General features: G+C 35.4%; 2 protein-coding genes across 4 annotated transcripts; both read left to right on the plus strand.

Moving 5' to 3' along the window:
- The first annotated feature begins 7,376 nt into the window (after window positions 1-7,376).
- cplx3a (complexin 3a) lies at window positions 7,377-9,798 on the plus strand. The gene is made up of 3 exons (XM_079414185.1): window positions 7,377-7,747; window positions 8,644-8,731; window positions 9,043-9,798. Exons 1-3 carry the CDS (start codon window positions 7,590-7,592, stop codon window positions 9,265-9,267), a joined length of 471 nt encoding a protein of 156 aa, XP_079270311.1. The 5' UTR covers window positions 7,377-7,589; the 3' UTR covers window positions 9,268-9,798.
- A 273-nt stretch (window positions 9,799-10,071) lies between these two features.
- On the plus strand, window positions 10,072-16,576 carry mapda (N6-Methyl-AMP deaminase). 3 transcript variants are annotated; one of them, XM_079414186.1, is made up of 10 exons: window positions 10,072-10,254; window positions 10,382-10,512; window positions 11,768-11,828; window positions 11,905-11,992; window positions 12,068-12,149; window positions 12,234-12,360; window positions 12,441-12,521; window positions 12,782-12,920; window positions 15,167-15,267; window positions 15,627-16,576. In XM_079414186.1, exons 1-10 carry the CDS (start codon window positions 10,210-10,212, stop codon window positions 15,816-15,818), a joined length of 1,047 nt encoding a protein of 348 aa, XP_079270312.1. In that variant the 5' UTR covers window positions 10,072-10,209; the 3' UTR covers window positions 15,819-16,576. The 3 variants fall into 3 exon arrangements, with proteins under 3 accessions (XP_079270312.1, XP_079270313.1, XP_079270314.1); XM_079414187.1 differs by having other exon boundaries at window positions 10,089-10,254; window positions 15,666-16,569; XM_079414188.1 differs by having other exon boundaries at window positions 10,113-10,254; window positions 10,382-10,670; window positions 15,627-16,575.
- Window positions 16,577-17,119: the final 543 nt, after the last annotated feature.

Genomic DNA, 17,119 nt, shown 5'->3' on the forward strand with positions numbered 1-17,119 from the left:
ATATATACATAATATGTGTGCTGTGTATATTTATGTAAACAAACTTTTATTTTGGATGTGATATATATATATATATATATATATATATATATACATACATACATACATACATACAGTGGGTACGGAAAGTATTCAGACCCCCCTTAAATTTTTCACTCTTTGTTATATTGCAGCCATTTGCTAAAATCATTTAAGGTAATTTTTTCCCTCATTAATGTACACACAGCACCCCATATTGACAGAAAAACACAGAATTGTTGACATTTTTGCAGATTTATTAAAGAAAAACTGAAATATAACATGGTCCTAAGTATTCAGACCCTTTGCTGTGACACTCATATATTTAACTCAGGTGCTGTCCATTTCTTCGGATCATCCTTGAGATGGTTCTACACCTTCATTTGAGTCCAGCTGTGTTTGATTATACTGATTGGACTTGATTAGGAAAGCCAGACACCTGTCTATATAAGACCTTACAGCTCACAGTGCATGTCAGAGCAAATGAGAATCATGAGGTCAAAGGAACTGCCTGAAGAGCTCAGAGACAGAATTGTGGCAAGGCACAGATCTGGCCAAGGTTACAAAAAAATTTCTGCTGCACTTAAGGTTCCTAAGAGCACAGTGGCCTCCATAATCCTTAAATGGATGACGTTTGGGACGACCAGAACCCTTCTTAGAGCTGGCCGTCCGGCCAAACTGAGCTATCGGGGGAGAAGAGCCTGGGTGAGAGAGGTAAAGAAGAACCCAAAGATCACTGTGGCTGACCTCCAGAGATGCAGTCGGGAGATGGGAGAAAGTTGTAGAAAGTCAACCATCACTGTAGCCCTCCACCAGTCGGGGCTTTATGGCAGAGTGGCCCGACAGAAGCCTCTCCTCAGTGCAAGACACAAAAAAACACCTGAAGGACCACAAGATGGTGAGAAATAAGATTCTCTGGTCTGATGAGACCAAGATAGAACTTTTTGGCCTTAATTCTAAGCGGTATGTGTGGAGAAAACCAGGCACTGCTCATCACCTGTCCAATACAGTCCCAACAGTGAAGCATGGTGGTGGCAGCATCATGCTGTGGGGGTGTTTTTCAGCTGCAGGGACAGGACGACTGGTTGCAATCGAGGGACAGATGAATGCGGCCAAGTACAGGGATATCCTGGACGAAAACCTTCTCCAGAGTGCTCAGGACCTCAGACTGGACCGAAGGTTTACCTTTCAGCAAGACAATGACCCTAAGCACACAGCTAAAATAACGAAGGAGTGGCTTCACAACAACTCCGTGACTGTTCTTGAATGGCCCAGCCAGAGCCCTGACTTAAACCCAATTGAGCATCTCTGGAGAGACCTAAAAATGGCTGTCCACCAACGTTTACCATCCAACCTGACAGAACTGGAGAGGATCTGCAAGGAGGAATGGCAGAGGATCCCCAAATCCAGGTGTGAAAAACTTGTTGCATCTTTCCCAAAAAGACTCGTGGCTGTATTAGATCAAAAGGGTGCTTCTACTAAATACTGAGCGAAGGGTCTGAATACTTCGGACCATGTGATAATTCAGTTTTTCTTTTTTAATAAATCTCCAAAAATGTCAACAATTCTGTGTTTTTCTGTCAATAGGGGGTGCTGTGTGTACATTAATGAGGAAAAAAAATGAACTTAAATGATTTTAGCAAATGGCTGCAATATAACAAAGTGAAAAATTTAAGGGGGTCTGAATACTTTCCGTACCCACTGTATGTATATATAATCGGTATAATCTGCTTGGTTGTACAAGTCATTTTTTGAAACCAACAAGTAATTTGTTGGTTTTATTTTCTATTTATTTGAAAAGAAAAGGGAACTGACTTTCCTACTTTCCTCCCCTTAAAAACCAAGATCCCTGAGATTCTTATTCAGACTTCAAGCACACAAGCTTCCCCGTTCAACAAGGAAGAATGAGGTAAGTCAGGGAGACGGGACTTCAGCTTCCCCCTCGGGCGTCCTGTGTGCTTCATGCCAGAACGCTTGACTGGATGTCACCATGCATGTGTCACGATTTGCTCTGTTTTGTGGCCTATTTGGAAGACATTGCCAAGGGACAGTAAGAAGAGTTTAATTCAACCGCTTGGTTTAAAGGAAATAACTGACCTCACGTTATGAGGGAAAAACCAAAATGCGAACATCCATCACTTCAAACCATCCAGCAGTCAATAGCAGCAATGATTGGTATGTTTCTTCAGTCTTTATCTCCGTGACACGCAGAGTTCATGTGTTTGCCTGAAGAGAGCAAATTAAGTGACATGCTAAGTTTGATTCTTTAAAATACCAAAGTTCCTCCAGCTGTAGGTTCAGAAGCGTCCACAGTGCTCGTCAGCCCCCATTTACATCTCTCCCGTGACATTTGGGCTCAGGCCTGGATCCGGCCTTCACCCACGCCCAGCCTAAGGGAGCTCGAATGCCAGTGTGAATCCCAATCAACACTGGAAGTGGAGTCCTCGAGATGCTTGCGTTTCTGGCAGTCTCCTCTCATGCAAAACGCATCTATCTGCTGTTTGCATTTTGGCCAGAAACGCGCCTCATGAAGGGTACTTGAGTACAGTGATTCAGAGTCCTGCTGAAAGGGGAAGTGTCTTTGTGCCGGGACAAACCTCAATGCCCTGGCATTTATCTGAGGAATCACTGACCCTCATATAAGCGCTGTGGAAGGTTTGGGAACGTGTCTCTAATATTTGTATACATGCTAAATGCAATTCATTATAGTCTCTTGTTCTTGACAAATGAGGACAAATCAGATTGCAGCTGGTCATGTTTAAAACATATGATAATGGATTCAGTGCGGCGTCTCTGAATAAACTCTCATGTTATCAAAGATTTCCATCTGAAAGCAGTTGGATTCAGCAAGGAGAAATGTTCACAGCAAATGTAATTGTTAAAATACCTCCAAATGGTACAAAGCGTTGACTCACCGGTCTCTTTGGGAAAGGTCATCATATCATCCAAAGAGGACGTATTTATATGTTTTATTCATGTTTGAAGAAAAGTGATTTGTCAATTTATCTAAACAATATATAGATAACAATGAAATATTAATATTTAAAAAGCTAAAAGAACCAAATTGATACAGAAAGTGTGTGTATTTATTTAGCATGGTTAGAGGTCAAAATGAATATTACTTAAAAATATATATAATTACATATTTATTAATATAATTATTATTCATGTTATCAGAAAAGCACAGTACACATATATTATGAAAACAAAAACAAATAAATCCTATATGCTAGCATCAGTTAGCATGTGTATTTGAATATATTATTTATATTAATAGTTGTTTTTTTTTCCTACAGATGTAAGACTGCAAAGAGTCTTATTAGCATAGAAGAATGAATCACAGAGCCTAACACTGCATGTAATACAATTAGTTGATGCAGACTGAGGTGTTTCACTTGAGCAGTCGTGTGATTTGCTGAACACAGGAGAGAAGTGACAGTGGCGGCTCATCATTACTCACACTGACTCATCAACAAGCCCACAGTCTCAAAAATACACCAACTAAACCAAAGAAAGGATTTTCTGTTCACAAATGTCTTCTTGTGCTTTGACACAATCTGTATTGTTAAAAGCGCTATATAAATAAAGGTGACTTGACTTCTAATTAGGGCTGCCACTAACGACTATTTTTATTTAGATTAATCTATCGATTAATCAATTAATCTAAACGATTTCCCACAAAAAAACAACAATTTTCCTTAAGAATATTTTATTAAACCAAATGAAACCCAAATTTCTATGAAATCCTTTTTAAAGCAAAAATAAAGTGTAACAGAGTGCAAGAAGCGAGTGTCCATCTCGGTCCAAATCACTGAATTCAAAGTTCAGTATTACAGTGTAAAAATGACAACATATCCACGTGTTCTAGTAAAATTATAATCAAAAAACACCTTTTAAAGGAGTATTTATATATTATTTACCAGAATTTATTTAGGTGAAAAATGTAAATGTGCAGTATTTCTGAAAAAAAAATAAAAATAAAAATATATATATATATATATATATTTAAAAAATATATAAAATCAATTAATTGGAGATGCTTTTGATTATTACAATTTAATGGAACCATTAAAATGGAATCCAGGAAGTAGTGGAAAACAGAATTTGGTAAAACTCGATTAATTAGACAGGCTTTTTGATTAATAAAATTTAATTTTACCATTAAAACAGAGTATAGAAAAATGAAAATGGAAAACAATGAATTTGCAAATAAAACTAATTTCATAGGACCCTGTAATTATAATACTTTTTTTTGTGATAATAAAAATAGATCTAAGTGAACAATAGTTTTTAAAATGACTTAAAATACATATAATAGCAATGATGCAATAATAATTAGTTTAAATAAAGTATCAAAAGCAAGAAATCCTATGGTTTTATTGAACAAAACAGTTAATATGCATTATGTATTATAAACAATAGAGCTAATGTAGATTACGCATAACAACAAAGACCTGCAGGGGTGCCAACGGCCTGATGATTGTTTTTACTGTTTAATATTGACCAAGCACCATTTAATTCAAATGTCCGCTTATTCTTTAATATTTGGCCATTTCTTTATGACAGAAATGCTACAGTCGCTGTAATTTAATTACTTTGTGGACATTAAAACGTGTAAACGCAGAGTGAGGGTTTGAGCTTTTATTTTGAAACCGCGATGTATTCTCCTGTGTTTGTGTAGATTTATAAATGATTTACCTTACAAATCTGATGAAATGGCGCACGTGCGTTCCCAGACGAAGGTTATAATAAACCCAAACTCACAACAACATGCAGAGATGCAGTTTGAGACGCTCCACCTGTAAATGATAACAGTTTCTGTGGAGCTGCTGTACGGCGCACGTGCTTAACCTACACGCATATAAATAATTAAAACACAGATACTGTATTTGAACTTTATCGCATATAATTATTTAATTAAATCATAGCGTTTGTGAATTCAGTTATGCTTAATAATGATTTTTAAATGGGTTTACTATATCATGCAGCCTTGGAAAATAGTCTAATAACGTGTTTTATGGATTCTAGTCTGTGAAATGCGCCACTTCCGGTATTTTGCAGATTAGTAGATGCGAGCAAAATGAAGTCGACGATTTTTAATAATCGACTAGTCGACTAAAAAAGACAAATCGCGACAGCCCTACTTCTAATAGTTCCAATCTAAAGCTTTGATTGGAAGTAATCAATTTTGGTTTAGTGTCAATATTTCTAAAAGGCATTTAATTTCTCAAAATCTGATATGGAAACATAAAACACCTATAAAACACCTATAGAAGATTTAATATATAGTATTACCATGCTGTACTTATACAGTGGTGTGAAAAAGTGTTGGCCCCCTTCCTGATTTTTTTGCATGTTTGTCACACTTTAATGTTTCAGATCATCAAACAAATTTAAATATTAATCAAAGATAACACAAGTAAACACAACATGCAGTTTTTGAATAAGGTTTTTTATTATGAAGGGAAAACAAAATACAAACCCACATTGCCCTGTGTGAAAAAGTGCTTGCCCCCTAAACCTAATAACTGGTTGGGCCACCCTTAGCAGCAACAACTCCAATCAAGCGTTTGCGATAACTTGCAATTAGTCTGTTACAGCGCTGTGGAGGAATTTTGCCCCCCACTCATCTTGGTAGAATTGTTGTAATTCAGCCACATTGGAGGGTTTTTGAGTATGAATCACCTTTTTAAGGTCATGCACAGCATCTCAATAGGATTCAGGTCAGCACTATGACTAGGCCACTCCAAAGTCTTCATTTTGTTTTTCTTCAGCCATTCAGAGGTGGATTTGCTGATGTGTTTTGGATCATTGTCCTGCTGCAGAACCCAAGTTCGCTTCAGCTTGAGGTCACGAACAGATGGCCGGACATTGTCCTTCAGGATTTTTTGGTAGACAGCTGAATTCATGGTTCCATTTATCACAGCAAGTCTTCGAGGTCCTGAAGCAGCAAAACAGCCCCAGACCATCACACTACCACCACCATATTTTACTGCTGGTATGATGTTCTTTTTCTGAAATGCTGTTTTACTTTTACGCCAGATGTAATGGGACACACACCTTCCAAAAAGTTAATCTTTTGTCTCATCAGTCCACAGAGTATTTTCCCAAAAGTCTTGGGGATCATCAATTTGTTTTCTGGCAAAACTGAGACGAGCCTTTATGTTCTTTTTGCTCAGCAGCGGTTTTTGTTTTGGAACTTTTTGCCTAGTCATGAACACTGACCTTAACTGAGGCAAGTGAGGCCTGCAGTTCTTTAGATGTTGTTGTGGGGTCTTTTGTGACCTCTTGGATGAGTCGTCGCTGCGCTCTTGGGGTAATTTTGGTCGGCCGGCCACTCCTGGGAAGGTTCACCACTGTTCCATGTTTTTGCCATTTGTGGATAATGGCTCTCACTGTGGTTCGCTGGAGTCCCAAAGCTTTAGAAATGGCTTTATAACCTTTTCCAGACTGATAGATCTCAATTATTTTCTTTCTCATTTGTTCCTGAATTTCTTTGGATCTCAACATGCTGTGTAGCTTTTGAGGATCTTTTGGTCTACTTCACTTTGTCAGGCAGGTCCTATTTAAGTGATTTCTTGATTGCGAACCGGTGTGGTAGTAATCAGGCCTGGGTGTGGCTAGAGAAACTGAACTCAGGTGTGATAAACCACAGTTTATAAAACTACATGTTGTGTTTACTTGTGTTATCTTTTATTAATATTTAAATTTGTTTGATGATCTGACACATTAAAGTGTGACAAACATGCAATAAAATAAAAAATCAGGCCACTGTATATGTCATATTTTATATTCATATTCTTTCAAGTGTAGGCTACTGTTTACATGCATCCCTGTGTTTGTTGGCACGACTGTCTCTACATGACAGTGCTCTGAAATTGAGCCTCATAACAGCAGTTCACTGCCCACTGAACCTTGTGTACACGGTGTAAATGAAAAAATAACTTAATCTTGGCAACATATCCTAAGAAAAACTAAATAGGATAGGGTAGTGTGTGCCACAAATCCAGAACAAAGCTGTTGTGCACTAAACAGTGGCCACAACTATAACAAATCACTAGGTAGTGTTATAGAACTGTATGAAAGATTAAAAACATCAGATATCTACCTTTCTGTGTTTATGTGCTACAATTATTGTAGGATCTTGTGAAGTGGACTGGAGGTGGTTTAGCCTACATACAATACTACATGTCTGTGTAGGCTATTTATAATATCTACAGCATGCACTAAAAAGTATACTTTATATATTATATATATATATATTTTTTCGTTTTTGAGCCTCACCTTCAGGCATGTAAACAGAATTACTTTATAGAGAGAGAGCGAGAGAGAGAGAGAGAGAGAGAGAGAGAGAGAGAGAGAGAGAGCAAATTCCTCCGCGTTGCTCAGGTTATGAATATTTGGTGCTTAAACTTGAATTGAGCGGAAGAAAGAAAAACATCGACTTTCGTCGTGGCGCTTTTGTTTTCTTCACAATAGTTGAACGAGACATTACTGAGCAAGAGTTTCTCAAGTGACTGACATCTTATTCACAAAGCAGGCGATTTATATCTGTATTCTGCAGAAAAACTATGGCTTTTATGTTAAAACACATGGTAGGAGGGCAGCTGAAGGATCTTACCGGGGGTCTTGCAGAAGAAAAAGCAGAAGGAGAGAAGACAGAAGCTGCAGCGAAGGGAATGACACATGAAGAGTTCGAGCAATATCAACAACAGTTGGCGGAGGAGAAGTAAGATTCAGCACTTCTACATCCTCCACTTTCTGTTTCATTGGCGGTTTGGTCATGACAAAATAATAATGTTTGATTTTTATGTGTGTGCGTTTGTTACAATTTTAATAAAATGCATTTTATTTCATTTGTATATATGCATAATTTCCCTCCATTATTACGTTTATAATAACCAATGAATATAAAGTTTATATATATATATGTGTGTAATTAATTTTCAAACAATGACTTTTTCAACAACAAATTCCATTTCACAAACAAACAATAAATAAAGCGCATGTTACTTACATAGACATCCAGACATAGATGCACATGAATCTTAAATGAGAACCTGGATGGATGTCACAATAATAATTATTTTACACATTTGATATCATATTATAACATCCCTATCCCTCCTACTTGAATTTAACACACAAAATGCACAGTCACTTGTTCAAATGTAATACAAGGAGGTGTAGAGAAGGTCAATGTTTATCTCCAGCTTACTGTATTTCTGTGATTTAATCAATACTAAATGTCACCTTGCTCTCCAGATCCATGTTTCTCTGGTTTGGCATTGAGGACAGTGACTCCTCTGGAGAAATGCATATGCAGCTGTTTTTCTTCCTTTATGTGCATTTTCGTATGGCATCGTATTACATTGTCCTAGACACGTACAAAAAAAAAAAGGTTATAATGTACACTGAACAAAATTTTTATATTGGATCATGTTCATGCTAAATAATTTCTATAAAAATATTTAATATATATATATATATATTATTTGTTATTTTTTTATATTTATACTATTCAAAAATATGATTAGCAATTTTTTTTTTTTTTATATTTACTTTTATTCAAAAATATATTAACAAAAATGTTTTAAGTTAAACCGACTTTTATTTACCCACTAGGATGGAGCGGGATGCCAGCTTTGCCCAAAAGAAAGCTGAGCGAGCCACAGTCAGGAGCCACTTCAGGGAAAAATATCGCCTTCCAAAAGTAAACAACACTTTATAAAATGCACCCTATGAACCATTGTAATTTGTTATTTCATTATTAACATTATTCATTATTAAAAATGCCTCTAACACTAGCTTGCTCTATTTTTTTTTTCTATTCTATCTGTTTTCTTTTTATTATATAATAAAAAAAAACCTGTTGCTAAGTGTACTGCATTAGGCTTGTCATAGCACTTGCATATCATTGCTCTTTTGTTGATTTTGATTGCTTCCGTTGTCCTCGAGTCGCTCTGGATAAACGTCTCTGCTAAATGACCAAATGTAAATGTAACTACTATTTCTTATTAACAGAGTGAACTGGACGAGACTCAAATTCAGGCTGCGGCAGATGACGTGGAGTTGCCCACAGAGCTGGCTAAGATGATCGCCGAAGACAACCAGGAGGAGGAGCACAAGCAGTCCGTCCTGGGTCAGCTGACCAACATTCAGAACGTAGATATTGACCAGCTAAAAGAAAAGGCCCAGTCAACCATCGAAGACCTTAAACAGTCTGCTGAAAAGTGTGAAGTCATGTAATACACAGAGCTGGACTGCTGATTGAGGATCTGATGTTTCCTGCTGTATAATATAGGGAATAAATCTGATCCATGAACAGCATTGCTATAATAAGATGAATCTCTGATTCATGAAAGACATGCTCCTACCCAAAGCCAAGCAATCATATATGAATTTGAAGTGTGTTTATTGATATCGAAAATAATGTTTGCTACACTGTATACACTTTATACTTTATCATAATTGTGGCTAAAGGCAATAATTATCAGTTAATAACTTTATACTTGTTGTACTTCAGTGTTTAAAATGTTAAAACATCAACATTAGCCAGAAAATATGACAAAATACAGTATTCCAGTCTGCTAAATGCATATTGCTAATATGTATAATTAATATAATGTATAAAATACTAAATTGTTTAAATTATACATATATAACAATTGATGTATTTGCTCTTTTATGTACTCAGTATATTGATGTATGTATGTGCAGTGTATATATAACATATGTTAATGTTTTTTATGAACACCAAATATAAACTTGTGAACAGTCATTGTTTATTTCTCTTTTGTTTTGTATATACATTTTTTTTATGTCAGTCAGTGTTATTAATACACAAAACAAAACAAAAGTGAATTAAAATAAAATATTTAAAAAACTTAAACTCAATGCAACATTTGTCATTTTCAGTTCACCTGTGGTACTAAAATAATTAAAACTGATACAAAATGAATAATACCTATGCAGACACATGACCAAAGCACAACAGAATTACTAAAACTAGAATATGAATATGGGAACCATTGTTAGAGGTCGATGTTGTAAGGTTCATTTCTGTAACGCAACGCTGGTGCATCAGGAAAAACACTCCGTCTCCATGTGTCAAAAGTAGTACATCAATCTCTATTTCAGACGCTGGAGTCTTTTCAAAATACACATTTCTTAAAGTTAACAAAAACTGAGATGGATACCGAAGCGGATCTCTTCTATCGTCAGCTGCCCAAAGTGGTAGGAAAAACATTTTTAGATCCAACAGACGTTATCCTTTACTTAACTCAATCCAGTGTATGTAAATAAGTTAATTCAAGTAATTACGCTTAATGAAATTAAATACGGTGTGTTTTTTATCTTTCAGGAGTTACACGCACATCTTAATGGTTCTGTCAGTTTTGAAACGATGGAGACTCTTATAAAGCGCAAGCCGCATCTGAACATCGAGCACAGCATGACCGCTATCCGCCGCGGACAGCGCCGATCACTGGACGAGTGCGTGCCAGACACTTAATACACACATCACAGAGACACACAACAGTCCATGCACTGTTAGGACGAATATGCTGATAATAACCAAGCAACAGAAAAATCTTAGAAATGGGCTGCGTCCGAAATCACCTATTCTCTGACTATGCACTTATTTTGAACAAGTACGTACTTCGTATGAAAGCATGAATGAAATCCAGACGTACTACTTCCGTGATTTTGTCAGTTGTCTGTAAAAAGTTAACATTTGATCAGTGACAAGATTTGAGTTATTCTTGATTTATTTTTCTGCAAAATTTTATTAAAATAATTACAGATTAGTTATGTAATTTTGTTTTTCTGTAAAATATATTTCTAAATGTAAAGTTTTTTTCCCCCTCTCATGTCCAATTATTAATTAAATCCAGGAAAGGGCAATAAAGATTAAATGTTAAGTATCTTCAACTAATGTGTTGCAGAAAGTACATTCATTATAAATGGATATATCCATGAATAATTGTGTATATTATTCCTTTATTTTTTTAGAAATATAATACTTAAAGTAATGTCCAGATGATGTGCCATGGTATATGGTGAGGTTTAAGCCTTTTTGTTATTTACATGGAAGATTGGATCCAACATTAAATTCCTTATAAAATTATTATTAAAATACTTGTCAAAAAAAACAGAGACAATTTACTGAAAAGTGGGGATTTGTGACCTACTAGTGTCAGTTGCGTCACTTCACTACCATTCAAAAATCCTCCCCCTTGGCCTCATGCATGGTTGCCCAGTAGTGCACATCACAACAAAATCTCCACAACACAACGCATATGACTAATTTTGTTGAGTTGTGCTAATTTCATTATGTTGCAGCTTGTTTCCGTTGTGTTGTGGAGATTTCGTTGTGTTGTGCTAATTTCGTTATGTTGCGACTTGTTTCCGTTGTGTTGTGGAGATTTCTTTATGTTGCTACTTGTTTCCATTGTGTTGTGCTAAGATCATTGTGTTGTTCAGAATCTCACCAAAAGTAGTAAGTCATCCAGGTACTATTTTATGAATACTATTAATTCAGACATGCTACTCATCTCATATACTATTTTTTGCCCACTACAGAAGTACACACATTTGGATCGAGCCATTGTTTTTTTGCTAACTAGACAAGTGTGCTAAATTTGTAGTGCACACTAAATATACTAATAATAGTGTACTACACCTAGTCCTGATTTTATTTTGTTGATTATACATGAACTATTCCTAAGTCAGTGTATTTCTCCAATAGGTGTTTTCAAGTGTTTAAAGTGATTCATCAGCTGGTTGATTCAGAAGAGGACATACTAATGGTAATGGCTTACTTAGCATTTTATTCTCTTGCAGCTTTAAGAATAAATTAAAAACAGAATTATGATTATCAAACAGGTTGCCAAAGCAGTCATTCAAGAGTTTGCGGCAGATGGTGTAAAATATTTGGAGTTGCGTAGCACACCTCGAGAAGTGACTGAAAAAGGTACTGGAAGGGATGTCAAACATTTATTAGCAGCTAATTTCTGCATTTGTTGATATTTATTTTTGTCACAAAAAGGTCTCACTAAACAAAGATACATTGAAACTGTGCTCGAAGCCATCCGGCAGTGTAAACAAGAGGAAGTTGACATTGATGTCAGGTAATTTTTAGGTAGGCCTATTTATACTAGGTAACAACCTGTTTCTTTTATGGTCACCTGCTGTATTTTTGAATGTTTGAGCAGGTTTCTTGTAGCCGTGGACCGCAGACATGGGCCTGTGGTTGCCATGGAGACAGTGAAGCTGGCAGAGGACTTCCTGCTTTCCAGTGATGGAGTAGTAGTCGGACTTGACCTTAGTGGAGACCCAACTGTGAGTTCAGATTAACTCCAATTAACTTGGTATTCGATTTGTTACTTCTATCTGCACTTTCCATATCTTTGATCTTACAGGTCGGTCATGGAAAAGATTTGCTCTCTGGACTTGAAAAAGCCAAGAGCTGCGGTCTGAAGCTGGCGCTACACCTCTCAGAGGTCAGAGCACATGGAAACTTATTTATATTGGAATTATATTTTGTAATGAACCTAGTGCTGTCAAATCGATTAATCACGATTACTTGCATCCAAAATAAAATATATACATCTGTGTGTGTATTTATATATACATATAATATACACAGTACACACACATATATTATGTAAACACAAACGATTAATGGATGCGATTAATCATGATTAATCGATTTGAAAGCATACTTTTACATGGTTTATGCAAGAGTTCATCTGTATTACAGGTTCCTTCTCAGAGAGATGAGTCTGAGCTGCTGTTGAACTTGCCTCCTGATAGAATCGGCCACGGAACCTTCCTACATCCCGAGGTCGGCGGGTCTGACAGTCTTGTGGATAAAGTTTGCAAACAAAATATTCCTATCGGTAAGAGTGTTCCATTGTACTTCCAAAATTATATACTTGAAAAAGTTGGGTTTGTTTTTTTTGTTTTTTACTATTTTATTTTTATTTTATTAACAATTTTACTATTTCATTTTTATTTTAGGTCCATGTACTTTTGCGTCCATTCATTTTTCGTTTTGTAACCCAGAAATGAAATACGGAAAATGCGGTTTCTTCTTTAATGGTTCAAACACTGATGAATAGAATAAGCAGGCACAAACGGATTTTCATTTTTCAAAATTCCGATTTCATTAAAAATCATAAAAATGATATGAAGTTTGTTTTTTAATGTATATAGGCTAAATGCTAAGTTTAATTTCTACCTTTTTTAGCATCTCTATACAGACACTAGCGCCCTCTCGCGCTACTACCATAACTGCTTTATGAAAACCTTTAGCTTTGATATTTTTATGATCTTAATCATTTTTTACACCTAAAATCATGTATGAAATACTCATTACATATTTATTTGCAAATAACTGTATCCTGGACAAGTTCTACGGGAGTGCTAGAGGGAATGAAACGAAAAAGCAAGAGAAGGTCAGTTAAAGCAAAGGGACTCTGGTTAAAGCTAGAAATAGGATGACTGACATTTTCTGTTGATTTCCTGAGTGGCCACGCTTTTAAGTTAGAATCAACTCCAAGACACACTTTTGTTGAGTGCTGCACAATCGGGGGCCTGTTTCATAAAACAAGTTTACCAAATAAACCAGGATTATTTCAGTTAGTCTGACTTATTGTCAGCGGATTTGGTTCAAAATAACTAACTGAAATAAGCCTGGTTTATTTGGTAAACTTGTTTTATGAAACAGGCCCCAGGAGTCTCTCATTATAACAAACAAAGTGTAACATGATGTAAATAAGAGATTCATTGTGCGGTGTAGATCTTCACTGATTATAACAGATTTTTGTGAGATCTCGATAAACTGAAATGAATGACAGTTTTATAATTGTTATAGGGAGCGCAGAGCGCTTTGCGCGCTTTCTTGGCTAATCCATTCAGAATTTGAATAAGTTTTGTTTTTCATGATGCTGTTGGATGATTGATAGCTGCACGTTGCAGTGTTTCGGGAGTGACATCTGCATATAAATGCGGCATTAATTAACAGGGCAAAAATATGTCAACATGTATATTAAGGCTAGAGTACCGTCACTGATTTCAGAAGCACCCTCAGTGATTCAGGAAGCGGCTTGTCTGTATCAGATTACAACTTTATATATTTCTAGTTTTACCCCATATATTAAACCGTGTGTAGCGCTCTAACATGATGTAAGGTACATGCCATGCATGGTCCTCTCTGATACTGTGACCCAGATAGCACACAAAATTGGCAAAATTATATCCCAGTATATTATTTCATGACGATAAAGTTCCCAGGATTCTGCCTATGTCTATTTTAAAAACCATATTTTTATTAAGTGTCTGCATTGTTCCAAAGACTCTAGTTCTCAACTGAACGTGCAGGAGAAGCATTACTAAATTTGGCCAAAGAAAACTTGTTAAAATCACCATTTTTCTATATTAATTTGTGCATTTTTCAAATGTTTATTAAAAGTACAAAAATCTGAAAAGAAGTCAATATTTGACCTTTTCGTGAAGAATTTTGTGTGTATGGTTCTAATTTAAATTTAGTTTTTCAGCATAGCAGTTAAAAATACTATAACCGTTCTTTTTTCATGTTTTTCGTCTGGGTTAAAAAACGAAAAATGAATGGACGCAAAAGTACACGGACCATTTTATTATCTAATTTATGTTTTTAACTAGTCATCCACAAAATGACATACTTGAACTTAAAATAAGTAATTTTTTAAACACTTAAATGTTTTTTTTTATTTTTGTTTTTTATTTGTGTTCTATCATAATTCCAAAATTACATACTTGAACTTTAAATCATTTCTTTTTGATGTTTTACTATTTTATTTTTATTTTGCTTAATTTTTTCCCTAGTTTTTCATTATATAGTTGTTTCCAATTGCATTTAGTTACATAGCTGAACTTTAAAGAATTGTTTTTATACCTAATTTACTTTCTTTTTTTATTTTATTTTTATTATTTTATTTAATTAAATTTTTTTATTAGCTAATAGTACTATTAACTAATAGCACTTAACTAATTAACTAATTTGTTTTATTAACTGTCCTGTCATAATTTCAAAATGACATACTTGATCTTTAAATAATAATTTTTTTAACAATTTTTATTTAAATGTAACCATTTTGAATTGCAGAGATGTGTCTGACCTCTAATGTCAAAGGTCAAACGGTGCCTTCATATGACAAGCATCACTTCCAGTACTGGTATAAGAGAGGACATCCGTGTGTTCTCTGCGTGAGTTTTTTCCCACTCTCTTGCAGTTCAGACACTTTATCCCTGTAAAGCCTGACATATGAAACAATAGTCTGAAAAAAATTAGAAATGGAAGAAATATGCTATTTGATTTGCAATGGCCAAAAAGTGAAATCCTGATACCTTGTAATGTAAATCAGTAATATCTTTAAAACAGTATAACAGACTATAAAATGCATATAAAAATCAGTCACTCCATATCTCCCAATAACATCTTTGATCATGTTAGTAATGTAAAGGCCTTAGAAATTTAGGTATTGTTGGTTTGATGTAAACTTTTTTTTTTTTTTAAAGTGTTGAGTTAGAAAATAACATGATGCCTATTCCTACTGTCCCGTCAGACGGATGATAAGGGTGTGTTCTGCACGGATCTCTCTCAGGAGTACCAGCTGGCGGCCTCCACCTTTGGTTTGACCCAGGAGGCCGTGTGGATGCTCTCCCAGCAGGCCATTGGATACACCTTTGCCCCCGAGCCAATCAAACAGAGGCTCGAGAAGAAGTGGGCGGAGCTCAAACAGCAGATCCTCCAGTGAGGAATAAAACTTCAGCAACAGTCCTACCTCAGAGTTTGTCAAACAGTGGTCTTTCAAACATGAAAGCACATTGTTGCAGCTAATTATATCGCTTTCCTCCATTTCAAAGCACTGCATTAATATCTGAACTAATACATACATGTTGTATGAAACACCTTGGACTGTGTAAATTAAATTGATTTTAATATTTATAATATATTATTGAGGATTTCTTGAATATTAATACAACAGTATTAAATATAAGTTTATTAATAACACAACTAGTGTGAAAGTGGTTTATTTCATTTACATTTTCAGCACAAACAGTTGTACTCATGAAGAAATAGTCAATATTTGGCCAAAAAAAGTTCTTAACATTATTTATTTGCATATTTTACAGTATCAAAACATTGATTTGACATTTATTTGTTAGTGTCATTTTTGCTCTAGTTACCATGTTTTCCATCACTGTTTGAAATTAGAAATTTTCCATCAAACCCTGAAACTAAATACAAAGAGATAAATTTTGCTGCATAAAAGTCATGTTGTTTGTTCCAGCTAATTATGTAAGTTTCCTCTATTTCAAAGCACTGAATTAATGTATATAAACTGTTATTGAAGGTCCTTGAATATTAATATTGGTTATTAATACAATTAAATTCCATATACGTTTATTAATTACATAGCCAGTGATCTATTTAATATTCAATTTGTGTGAAAAATACAATTTGTGTGCTTTTAAACCATCATTACACATTAGTAAATAACTCATACTTGGTAAAAAAAAAAAAAAAGAAGCTGTCTTGTACTTTAACCAACCAAAAGGTTTTATCACTAGAGGGCAGCAGTTCATTTAAAATGTTCTTGTTTTAACTGCAAAGCAAGAAAGGCTTAAATGAGATTTCACTCCTGGACTTTCACTACAGCTCAGATCTCTGTCGTGTTGATGCTTGATTAGATCATTAATGGCTCTTGTTGTCAGACTGTATATCAGTCTTTATATAACCTCAAAGGTCTCCGTTCACTCTGGGGCTCAGAGCTGAAAGTGTCTGTGAGAGCTTAGCATGCAGTTAACCTCTCAAGACCACAGTATCTAATGGCTGTGAATTCACTCTGAGAAGACAAAAGAAACAGAGCCATGAGTCCTCTAACCCTGTTCTCCAACACACTGTGGTTTAGTCCTTGCTTTTATATTAAGTTTCTGAGGGGATTCTATAGGGATGTGGAAAGAATGGATCCCATTGCGCCCTGTTGGGCACCTCAGATGTAACACCTCAATTGATTTCTCCTGAGGTTTCCTTTAGGGGTCCTACATCTGAAAT

The sequence above is a fragment of the Barbus barbus genome (assembly GCF_936440315.1).
Source record: "Barbus barbus genome assembly, chromosome: 50".
NCBI classification, from domain to species: Eukaryota; Metazoa; Chordata; class Actinopteri; order Cypriniformes; family Cyprinidae; genus Barbus; species Barbus barbus.

Excerpts from the sequence above, each read along its gene's own strand:
- cplx3a (XM_079414185.1), top strand. The coding sequence starts at position 7,590 with ATGGCTTTTATGTTAAAACACATGGTAGGAGGGCAGCTGAAGGATCTT. Across the intron at positions 7,748-8,643 it reads CAACAGTTGGCGGAGGAGAA|GATGGAGCGGGATGCCAGCT; the intron begins GTAAGATTCAGC and ends TTTACCCACTAG. Across the intron at positions 8,732-9,042 it reads AAAAATATCGCCTTCCAAAA|AGTGAACTGGACGAGACTCA; the intron begins GTAAACAACACT and ends TCTTATTAACAG.
- mapda (XM_079414186.1), top strand. The coding sequence starts at position 10,210 with ATGGATACCGAAGCGGATCTCTTCTATCGTCAGCTGCCCAAAGTG. Across the intron at positions 10,255-10,381 it reads ATCGTCAGCTGCCCAAAGTG|GAGTTACACGCACATCTTAA; the intron begins GTAGGAAAAACA and ends TTTATCTTTCAG. Across the intron at positions 12,361-12,440 it reads ACCTTAGTGGAGACCCAACT|GTCGGTCATGGAAAAGATTT; the intron begins GTGAGTTCAGAT and ends TTGATCTTACAG.